At 35.3% G+C, this 18608-nt stretch overlaps 1 protein-coding gene across 7 annotated transcripts in view; it reads right to left on the bottom strand.

Annotated features, from left to right (window-relative positions):
- The window catches only part of LOC139983274 (uncharacterized), a 147593-nt gene that overhangs the window by 44185 nt on the left and 84800 nt on the right, over nt 1-18608 (bottom strand). For 3 of the 7 annotated variants that reach the window (XM_071996726.1, XM_071996727.1, XM_071996731.1), the window contains 2 exons: nt 1027-1103; nt 444-499 (listed from right to left, as the gene is read on the bottom strand). The exons of 1 other annotated variant lie outside the window; for it this stretch is intronic. In XM_071996726.1, the coding sequence (XP_071852827.1) occupies nt 444-499; nt 1027-1103 (133 nt within the window). Of the gene's footprint in view, nt 1-443; nt 500-1026; nt 1104-1752; nt 1956-4896; nt 5017-9281; nt 9371-9590; nt 9668-10031; nt 10229-10730; nt 10781-11067; nt 11754-11797; nt 11858-13298; nt 13467-18334; nt 18464-18608 lie in introns of those variants that run through there. 3 more of the 7 variants (XM_071996733.1, XM_071996732.1, XM_071996729.1) reach the window with 3 other exon arrangements.

Here is an 18608-nt window from a genome sequence, read left to right as displayed (position 1 = left end):
AACTCATAATCTTAATTATGTTGAAAATATATTGTACAAACATTTCTAACAGAGGAAAAAAATACTAATAAAATGCATTTTGCAGTATCCCTTTAATTTAAAGTAAAAACAGTTGATTGATTATTCTAATTTAATCATATTCAAAGAAACAAAATCCAGCAACACAAAGGAGAGTTTTAAGGAACATGCGACATGATGACTTTACACGATTTGACCGAGATACATTTCCTGGAATAATGAAATTAACCAGCTCCAAATAAATGTATCTAGAGTTATGAACAAGATATTGAGAACTAAAAATGTAGAATATTGTTTTCTTTTTCTGTAAAAATCATATCGTCTTTCACCGGAATATTCCATTTAGCGGAAGACACAGGGAAATGTGAAAGAAACTAACATTATTAATGATTATAATTTACTTAAAAATACCAAATATTACAAACCTTCCTCCATTGACCAGACCTCAGATCAAGGTAACGAGCTTCACTTGATGATATGACTTTAAAAATAGATGAAATAAATAAAATCAATAAATTATCATAGAAATAAATGATATATTGTAATACCTAAAATTTAATATGTTTTGTTTACAGTCAGAGATAATGTACCTGTACTAGAGAGGTCAAATATCAATAAACTGAACCATTGAAATGTCCTCTCTACTAATGAATTAATACTAAAGTACTTAAATTAACAGTCACTAGTAATCCGACCAATACAGGCTAAGCAATAATATAATAAGTAACTCAAAACACTAACACCTCTTCGATTTTATTTTAATATATATATATATGTATATATATATATATATATATATATATATATATTTGTTGTAAGCAAAATTTTCTTCCGGATCCCCATTTTCATTCTTCCCAACAAATATCTTATTATACTATTCCCTCAGTTCCCCCCCCCCCCAACCCGCCTCCACCACACTTCCCTTTCTTGTCACACATCTCTGAAACATTGCAATAAATGCAGTCTACTTGATCAATGATTCTTTTAATTCTTATGTATAAATCGTACCTTTAATATTCCTTGATCTTGATTCTTCTGGTATGATGTCTGGCTTGATCGACGACGGCAGTTTACAGTTAACAAGCCTTCAAAGGTAAAGAAAGCAGGGAAAATAAATATATAATATTTATAAACTAAATAAATATCTGATGTCATCATTGTACTATATAACATAGAAGTCAATGAATTTGCCTTTTCCTTTATTTTGGTCAAAGAGCTGTTGACAAGATATAAGTATTAGCCACTAGTTATAAAGACCAAACAACCCTTCCACCATCCCTCCTTACGCCCTCCCATTAACATCTGCTGATTTAATATTTTTAATTATTTCTATTTATTAATAAAAGTTGCGTGACCCTTGCAAATATTAATTTGATTACAACTGATAGTATTTGAAAATAAACGAGAGAAGTTTTCGTTTTCCATGAACTTGAAATTCCTACCATCTTTTGTTTCAGTTTTTAAGTAATATGTTTATTTGTTTCTGGTAGTTTTAGTTCGTTTATAAGTTGTTCATATTATACTGAAAGGCACCCCCACCCCACCATTTCAAACCCCACGTCTCAACACAAGAATTGTACATTTAAATAAAATAAAAAAAATAAAATATCACTGCACAATACCATTACCTTATCTCCTCATATTTACCCCATACGCTAACCCTCTGACTACCCCCCCCCCCCCCTCTTAACCACATATTATCAGCCAATGCCTGTCACGATGTTTTCCCCTTACCATAGTTTCTTGAATCTTGGTGACTTTATTCCATAGTTCAATAATCCGATCACTTCTTTCTCGCTAAGTGTGTTTCCCTTTCCTTCTTCATTGATGGATATCTTCTCTACTGATGATAGGCTCGATAAACTAAGACCGGACTTAAGTCTGATATCTTTACCGTCAAATCCACTGAAGGACCAGCATAGATCAGATATTGGAATCTGAAGAATAGGAAAGACTTATCTTATAGTTCATCCATGATGGATAAATACACATGACGACTATCCAACGTATATACAACAGAAGACCAGAATCAATTAAAAATCTATAAAATGAATCATTAATTCTGACACACAATTATCTGTGATTTCTTATATTTCAATTTTCATAATATAAGGAATTATATTTTATTAAATTGTTTAATAAAAAAAAAGAAGAGTGGTGACTTATTCAAACTTGCTTGCCAAACGTACGAATACAAATAAAACATGATCTAATGATGATGTTATTAAATATAAAACTCGTCAGGCTGATGAAATTCAGGAAAAAAGTAAAACGCAATATTATAAATATTTATATTTGGTCTGTGATGTAATATTTAAGACATACATTAACTAGTTCTGTAGTTTTCATAATATATGCTATTGTTTTATTCATGTCAGTCAGGGCATTGATTCTTGCTACAGCCACACTAGCAGAGACTCAACAACGTTCATGCCGTGAGTGGGCCTCTACAAAGGAGTTTCCTTCCCGGGAGATACAGCGCATCTCGATATGTGTGTTTATCGTATAAGCCTATATCCTAATTGCAATCGATTTCGCAATAATAAATATAAAATCATTTCCAATCATTGTAGTTACGCAAATTTTATATAGGGCTATGTTAATAACGTGTCGTACATCTGTAAGATTTCCATTCGCCAGCCGACCGACAAACCAGTATCGTTGGCAGATAGCAGGGCCGGTTTAAAATAACATAGGCTAGGCCTACACAGTATGAACGAAGACGGAGGATATACAGGCTATATACATATATTGCAATATGTTCTAAGCTCTTACTTTTCCCGGTAAGAGACATTTATACTAGCCGTATAGCTTACGGTTAAACTTAAAGTCTAACGTTACGTTACGAAGGCAGTTGATAATGAAACACTTGCCATCTTGAATGAAACGCGGAAACTGTCCGGTATCATATGACGTGATTAAGACGTAGCCTAGGCCCGCCTGCGCGTGTGGAATGTATTAGGGCTATATCACAAACGGTATGGCTTTTCCCCCTTAAAAAGCTTACGTAATTTGTTATAGCATGGTGGGCTCATAATTGATGCACTTAAGGGTTTGATCAACGATGTCTATCAATGAAAAATGCAATCACTCAACTGTATGTGTTTTTCATATTTGTATTTCCTCGGAAATGTTATGATCTCAAAATATTTAAGGTTCTGTGCTTATGCACCGTAGAATTGAGCAGAATTTGACCACAAAATGTCTACCCTGTCAAGTTCTTTCATACCCCTAAATTGAAACATTCGTCATAAGCTAACTGTATTGTAGGCCTTAGTATACTTTCATTGACCTTAGATGCTGTTTGCTATGCTCTGAGCCTCTAAGCTCAGACAGGTCAGGTCCCAGAGAGTAGTGTTATCATATTGAGATAATGTTGGTTATTTTTAGGGTGTAAGATTTCCAAATGCCCCAAAAACGTGCAAACTGGGGGAAGGGTGTTAAAAGCTTAAAAAATACTACAATTTGGTCAGCAAATAGCTGAAATGGATTCAAACTCATGAAATATGTTATTCTGCTTGACTACAAAAAGTTTAGGTGACCTGCTGTATCGTTGCTAGTAATAATTGAAGGTGTGTCAATAACGGGGGTGCGTCAATTATGAAGCCTTAACTATACATACATTTTTTAAACAACTACCGTCAAGCTACCACGTCAACCAATGGGCCTAGGCCTAAGTATAACGTCAATAATGATTAACGCTGTCGGTGCAAAAGTGTAGACATTTATACTGGCCACTCATACATATGTAACGGTCTCAAACAAAAGTGAAATAAAGGTTGATTCATTAATTTGATGAGCTTCATGCATACTAGTATTTTGTACGGCTAGACGTTGTTTAACAAGTTGAACACAGAAAAGCTAGTTTACCAACAGATGACCGGATGTCTTTGTTTGATTATAGGCCCTATTTGTTCTTTTGTGCGTTCAAGAAGCGTATTTTTTGGATTTAATTTCTGGTTTATTATCTAAAAGCGTTTTCATGTAATTTCTCCTCTGCTGACGTTTCTATATTGTTTTACTTCTCTAGGCTCCAATTTCAAGAAGAACAAACGTAACCTAAGTAATACTATAGTAGTCTAAAACAGTCATTTTAGCAAAGTTACATAAAATAAAAATACATGAAACTAGGCATTATAAGATGGAATAACCAAATAAATTTCCTTTTTAATCCAAAAATAAAGAAGGAAATGGCATACATATTCAAGTTATATATCCACTGTTTGATTAAATAGAGGCACACTTCCTAAACAAATGCTACAGGGGACGAGGGTGTCGAGTGAAGACTAGGGATATTGGAACGATTACCTTGATGATAGATTTATATTTTCTTTCAGACTGCAGGGTTCCAACTCTTGTTCTAATTAATGATACTTTTGAAACGCTTGGCGATAAATGATCTGTCCCATATCGTATCTGTTTCATAATCTACCATACATTAAGGAAAGTGTCATCCCTTAGTTTAATGATAATATTTCTTAGGCAAGTGATGACGTCACTTTGTCGCATCAGTGTGTATGTTCTTTGTGTGCTGTGGGGTGTGTAACTAGTAAAAACAGTGATACTCTCGGTTGCGTATAAATGGAGATTGTGTCACATTTGTGTTAATCACTACTTACTCAGACACTGGCTCTGTTAATAAATAACATTTCATCATCTCGGTCAAATTTGTAGCATTAGATGTAGTATAATATTCGTTGCTTATAATGGACACGTGGTACTCCAATGTACCGTTATAAGAATGGTTAGGGTTGCCTATATTAATATGTTTTCATTTAAAGTGACAAACAATTTAATTGATAAATAATCTAAATAAATTACAATGATCTAATAAACTTGAATATTTCTATGGCTAATGTTGTGTTATAAGTGACTTACGTTGTGACTTGATGCAATTTGAAGGAGCAATATCGTAGACCTCTGTAGTTGTTTACTGTCAGTTTCCCTTAGAAACACAGTACCCGAACACAGAAGTCGTAAACTGTTTTGACCCTTAGTCTGGAAATGAATATAGAACAAACTTCAGGTTATAATATTTTAAATCTTCTCCCTTGAGTATCACAATTTCACATAATATTAAAGGTAGATGAACGCTGTGAAGGGAAACCGATAATCCCGCCAATATTTTAAAATTAAGTGAACTTAAATTAAATAAGCACTTTGACTTTTGACTTATAGAATCTGCTCTATGGTACCGAATTGATGTTAGGCAAAGGTGTGGGGGGGGGGGGGTTCAATGTCGTTTCTGGTAAGGATTCTAAGGGGAGGAAAATACCCTTCCCTTGAGAAAACTTTCGTTTAGGGGGATAAAATTCAAACTGGTGCTACCACCGGTCACGGAACGTAAAATTAAAGTAAACGATTGTATTTATATGAGTCCTATTAACATCATATAAGCTCTATACACTCTGTTGCGTATTGACGTTTTAAGGCTGTAGGGGAAGAGGATAATTAATCCCACTCGTTTTGTGGGAGGGTTTGAAATCGACACTGAGTTAAATTGACACCATATTTCAAATGGATGTTGATCGAAATCTACACCGAGTTAAATTGACTATCTGAGCAACAAAAATTATAAAAGGAGCAACTTGGCTGTTAATTAGTACTGTACATTGTTCTTAGCTAGGAGTACAGGATCCTCAGAAGATGAAACACGTTTAGGTAGTTCTTGTTCGCCTTAGTTGCAAGTTTGGGTGACAAATACTGCATGAAAGGAAGAGGAATTACTCTTATATTTATTTACTGCAATGTGTTTTTGTCGTTGTATTAGTGAAGCTATTGTAGCGAAAATCTACGGGTTATTCCCGTTGTACGATTTGCCCCTCGTATGTTAATTTAAACATCCATTTAGCTCCGCGGGGACAGCGAGCTACTTTCAGAGCAAGCTCGCACAACGGCTACGTAATAGTTCTGATCATTCTACTTGTGATTGGGCGTTCTCCCGTGCCTGGTAGAGAGTGGCAGAATATTGGGTGTGTCGGTTGACCCCATTGGTCACAGCAAACTATAGGACTGTGAGGGTAGTATCTGATTGGCCAAGAAGTAACAATTGTCCTGCATTTTGTGTCCATTAGGTGCGTTACGGGAAATTGTATGATAGCTCGCACGGCGTATGATAGAATCCGCATCAGCGATTTTAATAAATCAAAAGATATATATTTTTTCAAAGCGATATTCATATACCTTTGCTGCCCGACGCCTTTGCTGCCTTGCGCCTGCGGATTGCCAAACGCCTGCGCTGCCCGACAACTGCGGATTACTAGAAACCCGCGGATTGCCCGACAACTGCAGACTGCCCGACACCTGCAGATTAACCGACGCCTGCGCATTGTCCAACACCTGCGCTGCCCGAGACCTGTGTAGTACACGAGACCTATGCAGCGCAATTGTTGGGCTGCTACTGTCGTGAATGGTGCCCTCCCATAGCGCGGCGATGTGTTTCATATGTACAGTGTGTTATATAGAGTAAAGATCGAGTTGTCTATTAAACCTTACACTTTCGATGTATGCCCTCCCGGTTTAAAATATTGTTAGTATCATCCCCCTTCTCTTACCGAGTCCCGCCACTTCGTTTGGTTCCCGGACAGGAAGTTCCCCCCACCAGGACGTTAGAAGCGGTTTACTATCTTAACCTTCCACATGTATCATTCGTTAGATTCCAATCTCTAGTGATTCCAGTTTTTACCCCAGTTCAACATTTTGTTCACCTAATGTTACCAACAAAAGGAGAAAGGGGGACGTAACGGAGAACGCCTCAGTCCTGCTTTACCGCAGTGGACTAGAGGCGGGAGGACTTCCTTTGAGAAAATGGCATATGACCCCTCTCTGGCGCCGGGACTGTTATCCAGCATCACACGATTTTTTGACGTACTAATAATTTTTCAGTCCCCGTTTCATGTACAAAAATATCCAAAGGGGAAGGGAGCTTTCGAATTATCATAATTCATAGAAAATGTTGGTTAACATCCATAACAAATTCTTTTTTAACTATGCATCTATCATTTTTTACATGTTCTAGTGGTAGGAAAGCTTCCAATTTTGAAAAGCGTGTGATTGATGAAACTGTACGCATGTGTAGACGTCTTCAATGTGGTTACGTATATGTCAGTAACGGCATTGCATGTGTCTATGTCTTTCTAAAATCCCATTTTTTTTTGTACGTGTATTTGAAGACGTTGTCAAATCTGAAAATTACTCACAACGACTAAAACAACACGAGTAACTGAATAACAGTAGAAATCTCTGTAAAATGCACATAAGAACGGTCTCATCTATGTTGATGCATGTAACGCATTTCAAACGTAAAATGAATTCCTGTAAAGTAAAGTTTAGTTTGCTTATTCTGGATCCAATTAATTAGAAATAATAAAGACAATGTTACGTTTAATTCATTGAATATAACATTACAGCATTCTTTGGTTGAACACTTTTCACTACTTAGTGAGTGTGATTATTCATTTATTTATTTATTTTTATTATGCTGGCCGATATTTAAATCAGGTATAAACACGAATGGAAATTACCAATACAAGAAACATGATTCTACAATAACAGTTGATGATATTTTACTAACAGTTAATGTTCGACATAATTGGGTATGTTACATATGTAATTACTTTTTATTTAAGTTTTTGTAATATCTAGTTCTCCTGAAGCGTAGAAGTGACACGAACTTTAATAAATGAAACCGTAAAACGTAGATATCCGAAAATTGTGCTCTTTGTGACGTCTTCAAAAATGCCACCTTAATCTGAAATGTACCGATATTGGTAAGATGCACTTATCTCGCAAAAACCTACAATATGTATAAGAAACAAACCTTCTTGCAAAGTTTGATCAGTCTGAAAAAAAAGTTAAAAAACCGTAGCAAAAAAGTGATGTTTTGAAAAAAGGAAAATTCCGTATTGACGAGGAACACCAACCATGTATGAAGGTTCAGGATGGTTATAATTAATAAGGGGACTTTAAGCTTTTGAAAAAAATCAACAAAATATGCAGTTATCACCCATATGTACTCTCGGTAATGCATTATTTTGAAGGAGAAATTACGCTAAATGCGAAGTTACTGTATTCAAGTTTTACATGTAAGAAAACAAAATTAGAAATGGGCAAAATTACGTAATACCTTTTTGAGTTGCTATACAGATTCTCTAAATTTCAACATTACACCATTGAAATTAATCAAATCAGCTTATGTCAATAGGAAGGAAAAAATTCCTATATGTAGTTTGTTTTATTTGTTTTGCTTGTTAACATGCACTGTTACTTTTATGATGATGTAATGTCTGACAACGTTGAGCTTATCAACCTGCTTATTACAATGTAGTATAAAACTTTACTATCATGCCAAACATGTTGAAATCATTTTCTACATAGGTTGAAAATATATCGCCGAATCCCAAAAATGTTTATAAAAAACATAATGGTAATAAATGACATTTATGAAGTTATCTTGAGCTGTTAAACTGTATTTAAAATAAAGTTTCGCAATAACAGGAATTTATTAACCGTTGAATTAAGTAATTACATATTTTAGTATTTGATTGGAGTAATATGCTATACACTTTACTTGAAGAAGGATACAACGTTGAAATAAAACTATCGTGGTTCTCAATGTGATTAATGAAATGTAGGCTGACTAAATGACTAAAACAAATTTAAGTCGCAATAAATTAAATGATATTTTATTTAAGTTTTAATGCGTTTAAATACTGCAGTAACAGTATATTATATGCATTTATTCTTATCTGTCAGGTACGTTTGCTTCTCGTTTTAATCCCTTTAAAAAAACTATACATAACATTAGGCTACGTTAAGTATACTGTTACCTTTGGCATTCATTTCACGGAATTCTATTTCCAAGTTGAATATAATGTGAGTATCGAAGAATGGGATCATCGAAGATAGCCTTCGATGAAATGGTCTTCCATGATAACGTCAATGGAGCCAGCACCATGTATCTACATAGAGCTGATTATTTGTTTATACGGATTACATCGACGAAACAAAGATAAATTTGTAATCAAAAGTTTGTATTTTTAATTATCAAAATATTGTTATTACATGTCTTTCAATTAACTAGTAAACTTCCGTTTGACTTACAGTAGCACAAGTACCAGGTGCCATGATGCCGTTTGCCTAAGTGGGTGTTAATTGGATGACCGGTCATGCATTAACGAGAATGTAAGAATTCGTTGCTCAAATCCTGATACAAACGAACAATATAGGCATCATTATACACAAGAGAGTTGTAAAAGACTTACTTCAAGTGCTGTGGCTTCCTTGGAGTTCGAAATCCATTTACCTCTGATACAATCTAAATGCAATCCTAGCTCAGACGGTTTCCATTGAACTGTGAAGAATAATCATGAAACAGTTATCGATCAAATGAAAAAATGTATCGATCAAACACGTAAATACACATGCAACGTGTACACACATACTTACAAGGAGTATGTGTTACCATATTTTGATATTCTTCGTTGACTTTTACAATAATACGATATCACCCGTTTTAGTATCCCACAATTGTTTGTGATGAGTAACACATTTAGTTGTGGCTATCTTCTCACCTTCAATGCTTAGTAACCTCGGAATAGAGGAAAGGGAATCGCTGGGAAATGACAGAGGTAGCAAACAGTCCATGAATCTGTAAGGAAATGTGGTTTGCGGGTGAATGTGTTAATTGATTAAGTCATTTTATGATAATCTGAAATCTGTAATGTTACTATAATGTCATGTTTGTGATATAACCGTAATATTAATTATACCAACTGAAACTTATGAAATCGACTAATTCTTAAAGCTATAATGTTAATAATGCTCATATCCACAAACATTACATACGTCAAAATCCTTGCATTCTTGTACGTACGCGTTAATAGTAAGTATGTATACATCAATCATCCTGCAACAAGTTATATTCAAGAAAACAGTTCCGTAGATTGGTAAGTTATCATTCAGTAAGTAAACGTGAATAGAAACATAACAGTAAGTGGTATGTGATTACTTACGACAATTTATGTAACCGTCGGCACTGTGTTCCATAAGATAATAATCCTATTACTTGCTCCTGGGTAAATTCTTTCCCCTTGTTTGTTCGTATGTGTAGTTCCTCTAAGGTGGACGATACAGGTAGACGATCTCCATTTTCCAGGATTATGCTTTGTCGGTCCGCCGAGTTAAATGATTCTAGCACGAGACTGGTAAGCTAGATTAAAGGAAAACACATTTGTTTTAAATTATTAGACAACAGTACGTAGTCATGAAAAATATTTCTTCATATATGTGATTGTGAATTATTTTTCCAGGCTAATAAATAAAAAAAAAACATTTGTTTTATATTTTTTGACAGACAGGATGGTTCATACAACCCCAAGTGAGTATATACCAAATTACAGAACTTTTAATTGACGAAAAATATGAAAATAGAATGTGTGAGATATTTTTTGTAGACCATGTGGAAGGTAAAACGATCCAGCAGGTTGGTTACCATGCTCATAGTCGTTTAATCACTACGATCCATTGGCATTAATATAATATACTCCAATTACAAATACCTCTTGAATAAGTACAAAAACGTAGAAATAGTCAGATAAGCCGTCGATTTGGTCTATCACCTGTCAGCTTAATGTTTTATATAATGTTAAGCTACACAAGATGTATAAATTTTTGTATATATATATATAGGCTTAATAATTAAGTTTACTCACGTCAGAAGTCGAAGATCCCTTTGAACCGAGATCCAGATTGCCAGTTTGATCTATCGGAAATACGTAATCCCCAAATTGAGAGAAGATCGAAGTAAAAATGAAGACAGTGCTAATGTTTTTGTTAGCATAAGGTTAATGTGTGAAGCGAATTAAATTAGACTCTTAATAGCTTTTTGGTTACTTCTTCATATTAGTTGATTGTTATTAATGTTTCAATTGTATCGTTGGAATTCTGGTATGACAAGTGTACATTGAATCCATTTCCAGCGAGATGGTGATTTATTATAACCATATTTTAATATTGCACACGGAATGTTTTTGAGATTCATACACTTACCTTCTAGCTGCTGCATAGACTGATCATCACCTGTACACCGTTTACCTGTATGAAGCTCGAACAATGTCTGCACCCTTGTCTGTATCCCATGGAGGTTAAGCGCTTTTGAAGCACGCAGAAGAGTCGTGATATCTGTTTCAGTGATTTCCCCTCTCTCCTCCATATATTAAACCATACGGTAATTACGACTATCCTTATTTTGCAGCAAATCGATTTTTTTCGGGTGGATAATTAAATATGGTTGCAAGGTGCAAACTATTTTCTTCAGTTAGGATATCAACTGATTTAGCTTTAAAGCTACCAAAACCAGGTAAAATAAACAATAACACGAATAATTCACTTGTCACATATTCCACATCAGGTGTAAGGGGTCTCATGACCACTTCATGAACAATACACTCCACGTGTATTAAACTTAAAATAAAATACATATTAATTCACGAATGAGAAGGAAATGGTAGAAATAACCATATGTAGGCCAAAAATGAAGAAACAAACGGATCTGTACGGATTGCATACCAGTCTAAGAGACTGTGTATAGTCTAGATGTTAGTGAATGCTAAGAAGGACCCATGGAACGTATATTCCAGATGTTAGTGTTTATCCTGTGCAAAGAGATGTCGTTTGAACGAATATCAGTAATCCGAAAGGCCACTCGCACCCCCCCCCCATTGATGTTATTTTCTGATGTGGAATCTCCAATTGTTATTCAATATATTGATAATCGTACCTGTTGAATTCTTCTTCTTTGCTGTTTCTACCACATGCTTGAAATTGGTAGCCATCGTACCTGAAAATTGTAATAATGTAGCCTTTATATATACTGCTAATTAGATAAATAACAGTAAAATTATAAATATAGCCATCATATTTGTTTATAAATTTGAACTGATGTTTTAGTCAATGAATATTCTAAGGTTTTATATTGGCTGATGCACCTTATTCGCTTTAATAATAATTGTGTATGTCTGTGACACACAACTGTAAGTTACACTTTCTAAAAGGACAACTTGCACGGATACAACAATAATTATATGAACTGACGGAGAGAAATCGATTTTTGTTATACTGGATGTCAGAAGTTATTTTGAATTAGCAAAAGTAAAGATTTACTCTGGTGGACTCGCAACATTTCCGACGAAAAGGAACTGGCAGGATATTATATTTAGTATACGAGCTGCTACGTGTTGAGTTTAAAAACCCTTAATGTTTGAGGAGAGATTTTCACTGCAGTCAGCAAAGCAAATTTAATGGTTGATTGGATTTCGTAGGTCGTTTGAGGTGCAAAAAGTGAAAAAAAAAGATGGAACTATTCTAGTTTAAGTCTTGTTACTGACGTGATGTTATTCCCCATGACACGTTAATCAACGATATCATTGGGGAAAGTGGTGAAGAACAAACAAGAAACCAAACACAAAGATAAGTTCAAACCACCCTGCACTTTCCTTACTTCCTTCATTGATTAGTACAATATATTGACGTAATACACTTTGGAGGTACCTGTGCAAGTAACGGTTTTCTAGTTGTAGATAGCTGTCTCATCCTACGTGTGACACGTGACTCATTTACTGTAGGGAGGAGCGGATACGTTAACTCTTTACGGACTTAGGACAATGTATCGTCCCTAAAATCCTAGACACAACAATCCAAATTACACTTCTCTATTTCCTGTATGTCATCAGGTCGTGCAATATCTCCACCATCCTTAATTCCTTCATTGATTCGTACAATCCATTACTTGTATATAACTTTTTAAGGTACTTGTACAAGTGTAGGTTTGTTTAGTTATCGATATGTGACTAACCAATCAAAGTACACGTGACTTATATAATGTACCGCCGATGGGGGAAGGTAGAGTGTGGAGGGGAAGGAGGTACGTTAACTCTCATAGAGACCTTTCATACATTATTTTCCATAAGTTCCTAGATACGACCGCACAAATTAAAACTGTATATTTCGCAATAGGAATGTGAAGTTAACATAAACAAAGAAGAAAGCATACCACCACATAGATGAGTTCGAAATCAACTAAATTAAAGAAAAGGGAGATCACACACACAAACTCACCAAAATGGAACATTTAACTTGTATATAAATTGACACGAAATGATGTTATATCGTGTCTTTGCTTATGTGTGGAGGGGGCAGTGTGTTACACCAGGTCCTGTACTAAACCCACCTCCCTTAGTTCCTTCATTTATTAATACAATATATTAACCTTATTTACTTACCCAAAGGAGAGTTTATTTGGATGTCCTTGGTTCTGGTGTAAATATCATTGACTCAATGACCTTTTGTTTCAATAATATGGAAATCATGTATTGTTATATTCAATCTTTGATTATTGGTTCTGGTATCGAATCGTCCTAGAAGTGGGAGGTAGTGTCCATTTGAAGACGCTGTGATGAACATAAAATAGCATAGTGCAATAGATTAAGCCTTTCTAAATCCAATGTAACTGTAACAGCAACGAAATTTAATGGCAAAACCAGTAAATGTATCCAACTTGAGCAGACATCAATCCGAAATATATACCCATGTCGGGAAAAATATCCACTACATCATGTATTACCGTTATAGCCGTGTTGCAACCGACGTGCCATACGCTCTGATTTGAGTTTTTGATTCACACAGCTAACGTTTATATGTACTTGTTTGCAGGTAGTTCATAATTATCCAACTGAGGTGGAGCTCATACATCTACAACAGCATGGAAACGTCAGTTACTAAATTTATACAACGGTGACGTAAAGCCTTTGTAACGCCTTTTCGAATTGACCTGAAGTAACGATCGTTGGTTATGACACGCACTTTGAATATGGGAACTATTCATACATTTTAAAGAGAATTGTGTGGAGAATAGGAGGGGAGGTGAGAAGTAAAGTTGAAAAATCATTCGATGAAGACTGTCATAGATTACAGCACTGTCACTGCTGATGTATTGGTTGTTCTTGTTCTTGTTACCTTCCATATATTATTACATGCAGCTGAAACAAAGCTTACAGAAGAAACAGCTGTAACATTTAAAGAAGGGTGTAGGGTGTGTAGGGGCGTGGGAAGGGGGGGGGGCTGATAGTACACTTAATGATTCATTTTAAGAAGACTTCCATAGATGTAAGACGGTGACCTGATCTACCTTGCTGTTGCTTTCCCCTCATGTCCATTACTTTTATTTGAAAGATGACAACATTGTTTAAAACACGTTGAAAGGGTGGAATGTAGACGAAATTGAAGATCATGTAGTCCTTCACCGCCAATGCTATTCAACTTCAGCTTATATTTCATCTCATACCCATGTATCATGTAACCTTAGTTGATGTACATTAATACTACGTTAACCATGCTTAAACCTCTACTGTGTGCATTTTAACAGCGATGAGTGAATTTAAACAGCACTACATTACTTTAAACACACCTGCTTACTATAGCGGATGGGACAAGATACCTGCGATATTGAATTTAAAACCCACTTTACGTGTAACTTAACTCAACCAGGAGTGCCTTTATGCACAATGGTGCATAGTATAGCGGAGATATGAACTCACGCTTTCTGCATAAGTTTATTAAATTTATTTTTTTTTGTGTGTGGAGGGCTCCTATACTTAGTGGAATTCTAAATTCTACAGTCATATGTACATACTTCGGTTAAGCATTAATGTCATACAGTAAAGTGTAGGGATATGTCAGGTGGCATATATCACTTGCCAGGTATATATTTGTTATCGTTTTTAGCAATCCAGTGCATAGTTCTGTTATATGTATACATAGCTTGAATAGTAGCAAAGGGGGTAATATAAGTTTTTAGAATTTAAAGTTGTCCTTAAAGACTAATACTGATTAAATCCAACCTTCACCTCTACCCGTCATAGTAATTTGAACTTCCTCTTTTAGTTCATATTATTAGCTTTATTCTTTTGATCCTGCTAACCGACAGATTCCTACATAGTCTGTCCTACATAGCAGTCTGTCTGAGTCATTGATGCATGACTGTAGCGAGCAAGAATTATATTTAGGTGTTACTTTTAAATCGCAAAAATCAACACACCAGCCCTGCATGGAATTCATCGCACAGAGTAACAGAGACAATTGCATAGAAATAACGTTGTAATTATGCATCCAGTCGTGGCGTTTGGTAGATTAAAAAGCAAAGAACCACACGTATACATTGCAAATCGATAGTAAACATATATTATACACATCATACGTTAAGCGCTTCCATTTTATATGTACACCGATACGATTACATCAAAGAAAACGATATTCACTATTACTGGTAGTGACACTAAGCTAGGGAACTTATCGAAGGCTAAGTTTTAAAGTTGGTTATTTTTTACCTGTTTTAATATTTTAATTTCATCTTCAATAGAGGTACACTTTCAATTTGGTTGATTTATGCTTTTATGAAACACAGAACAACCGTACTTATCGTCGTAATTGACGTTCAACATTGAGTGTTCACATACTATACGGTAGCTATAATTCCTTTTGGACTAAATGAGGACTGAAATCACAATGTTACTCCGAATTGCACAATCAAGCACTATTTCTAGTTGTGACCTACGCAGAATTCAGTGACGCGGTTAGTTATACTTTTGTAATTTAAGTTTGCTGTACTGAATTGTGCAGGAAGTGTGAAACAGCAACTTATACTTTGTAAAATTGTACAAGTGTCACGTAAACTAAGAAGATAATTGTGCAGAGAGCGAGGCTGATGTTGAAAGTATACAATCTCGGCAGAACCGTAGACATTTTGTATACAGAAAGATTGACTATTCAATGACAAGTAAGAGACGATAGTCCAACAGAAATAATTAATAATTACATCACTCAGGTCGCATTGGAGGCCGAAACAAGAACGTCAACAATATCTTGAACGTATTTCGACGACTAGTTAATTTATATTTTCTTCTCTTGTCATTCGAATGACCTACGGGTAATTCTACAAGAGATATTCTTCAAGGTGCATTATATAATCGTTTTATTTTTCTTCTCTCTATTGTTTAAGGAGGTTAACATCATCGTTTCTCGGGTCAAATATAATTCCCACTGTGAATGGAAGGTTGTTCTTCCCATCCGAACATAACCTTCACCCTATTCCCTTACAGGACCTACTATCGGGAGCTGGGGTACGATTTTTTCCCAAACAGGTTTGCAAATACGGAGTTTTTATCCAGTCAGATTGCTCGTGACGTCACCATCAATAATGACCATTACTTGGAAGTTGGAAGACATACACGGAATCAGAAGAATGATAAGGTCCATTGGACTTAACATGTCAAAACATGAATGAGTTCATTGACGTCACTGAAACATGATGCTTAAGCTGAAGAGATTAATTGTTGTTGATTGACCTGTGACACTTAGTTAACTCTAGTTACTGAGTTTCCTTCCAAACGCCATAACTTTACTTTTAATGCTTGGAACACAAGTTAACCTAAGTTATGATACAAACGGTACATTCCATTGGGTCTGTGTTAAAATGGTTGGGCAAAGTGAAATTCAGTCATTGATTATGTGGTATTAAATATGCGTATCCCTAAGTTATATTACGTGATTAAGTACCATGATGCCTCTAAGTAATAACTGTAAAACGTAATTCAATAGTTGTTAAGCAGTATTTAATACTACCACCATGTAAGTTGCAACTTTATGAATTATTTTGATAACCCATATGCCTTATAATGCTACATCGATCATTACCCTTACAGGTATCAGAACTGTGAAATTAATTTTAGGCATATTATTTAAGAAGTTGGTGATGTCATATTTTTTCAGAATACTGTAATTACATGATTAACACTTAGAGGGTCGTAATTGTCTGTAGGCAAGTAGTACCAACATGCGAAATTGTTTTGACTTAACACGATGATTAATCAGTTCCATTTGTTTACTCTCTGTATTATAGATTACTTCGCCGTCTGACCTGAAATGGCGCTGTAGGTATGCTATTAATTCATAACTCTTCCTTATGCCTGTTCCCATGCTTTAGCGTCTTATTTGATAATGCAACAGTTGAATGCGGTTGGGGTAGGGAGGGAGGGGTTGAGAGGGGGAAATCATTTTGAAAAGGTTAATGAACAATACTTTGAGTCAAAGTATGAAACAATTAAATGTTCTCACATGGTGTTGTAATAAACCCGAATTATTCATTTAAGGGATTAGTCAGGAGAATAAATTGTTGGACACAGAAAAACAAAACAAATATACGAAAAGAAGACATTACCCGTGTTTCCACGTTTACAAGATGGACGTGTCTGATGCCGGAAGCACGTGATACATTCTTTTTCATCTTAATTTCGATTAAGATATCGACCAAGAAAGCGAAAGAAATCATATGTATGGTGACCATCGGAACTATAAATACGACCGCATTCTTCATCTCCACATGGTTATTTCCTAACGTACGGCTGTCTGTTACATTCGACAAGTTAAACAATAATTTCGTAATAACAAACGGCAGCGGAGCAATCCAAGCAAATATTCCGTATCGCAACGTTTGTTTCTTGTAATGGCTGGTACCAGGTTTGTTTTTGATGCTCGTAATGTCGCTATCCGAGACTGTTTGATAAATAGGGTGATAAATGGCTAGTTCCTAAGCAACAATTGCTAACCAGAAGGAATGACAAATGGGCACACCAGGTATTTGAATCCTATCAACGTATCACTTAATATATGAACAAATAAGTCGAACATGAGAGCTGAAGATAAATTCACAAAACAAAAATCCATAAATATGTTGAAGTTTCTTAAACGTAACATGCATCTAGATGACAAAGGCAACCGAGATTATTGACAAAGCACTGAATACAACTTCGCAACATTCCGTCACGTTCGCGTATATATTTATATCATCGTAACAAGCTGTGATTTCCTCAGGAAATATCTAAAGATTGCTAAATTTTAGATAAACTGCAGATTTCCAATGCAGAATTCTTTCGCTTCCCAAATGTACATCATTTGACTATTCTACAATAAAATCGTCAACCGTGGCAATAAGCGGATAGAGACATCGCCTATCAACGATTTAAGAAAAAAGTTATAAATATTGTAGTTATTTAACCTAATTAATCTGTAGGTGCGACTGGAAAAGATTTCTTTTCCTTTAATTTTGGAGGCACAGCCAGGTGTTGAAAAACTATTCAGTGCAACTTGAAGTACTCTATTGAGGACAGACCCGGGCATTTAGTCACCCAACATAAAATAATATATATTTTCACAATCATCAAAGTTGTTTAGTAAATTGGATAAAAACACACATGAGACTCACTGTGTACACAGTCAGAAGATGCAACGTTCTATATGTAATTAAAAGCTCTTCTGTTGAGCAAAGAGGCAATGGACATTAAGCTGCAGTGGTCGTTTGGTTATTTCATTTGCTCTCATCACGAGCTTATTTCTCAAACTGCATGTGTAAGAGAGATGTTCAATTTCAATGGAATGCATTCAGAAACTCTGGTACAGGGACCAAGCATTAGTGACACTCGCCATCCCTCCGTAGAGTATCCCTGCTTCAATTTGACACAAACAATGATATACTTAAA

The sequence above is a fragment of the Apostichopus japonicus genome, chromosome 16 (assembly GCF_037975245.1).
Source record: "Apostichopus japonicus isolate 1M-3 chromosome 16, ASM3797524v1, whole genome shotgun sequence".
NCBI lineage: Eukaryota > Metazoa > Echinodermata > Holothuroidea > Aspidochirotida > Stichopodidae > Apostichopus > Apostichopus japonicus.
The sequence above is the reverse complement of the archived record's forward strand: the minus strand, read 5'-3'. Positions and strand labels throughout refer to the sequence as shown.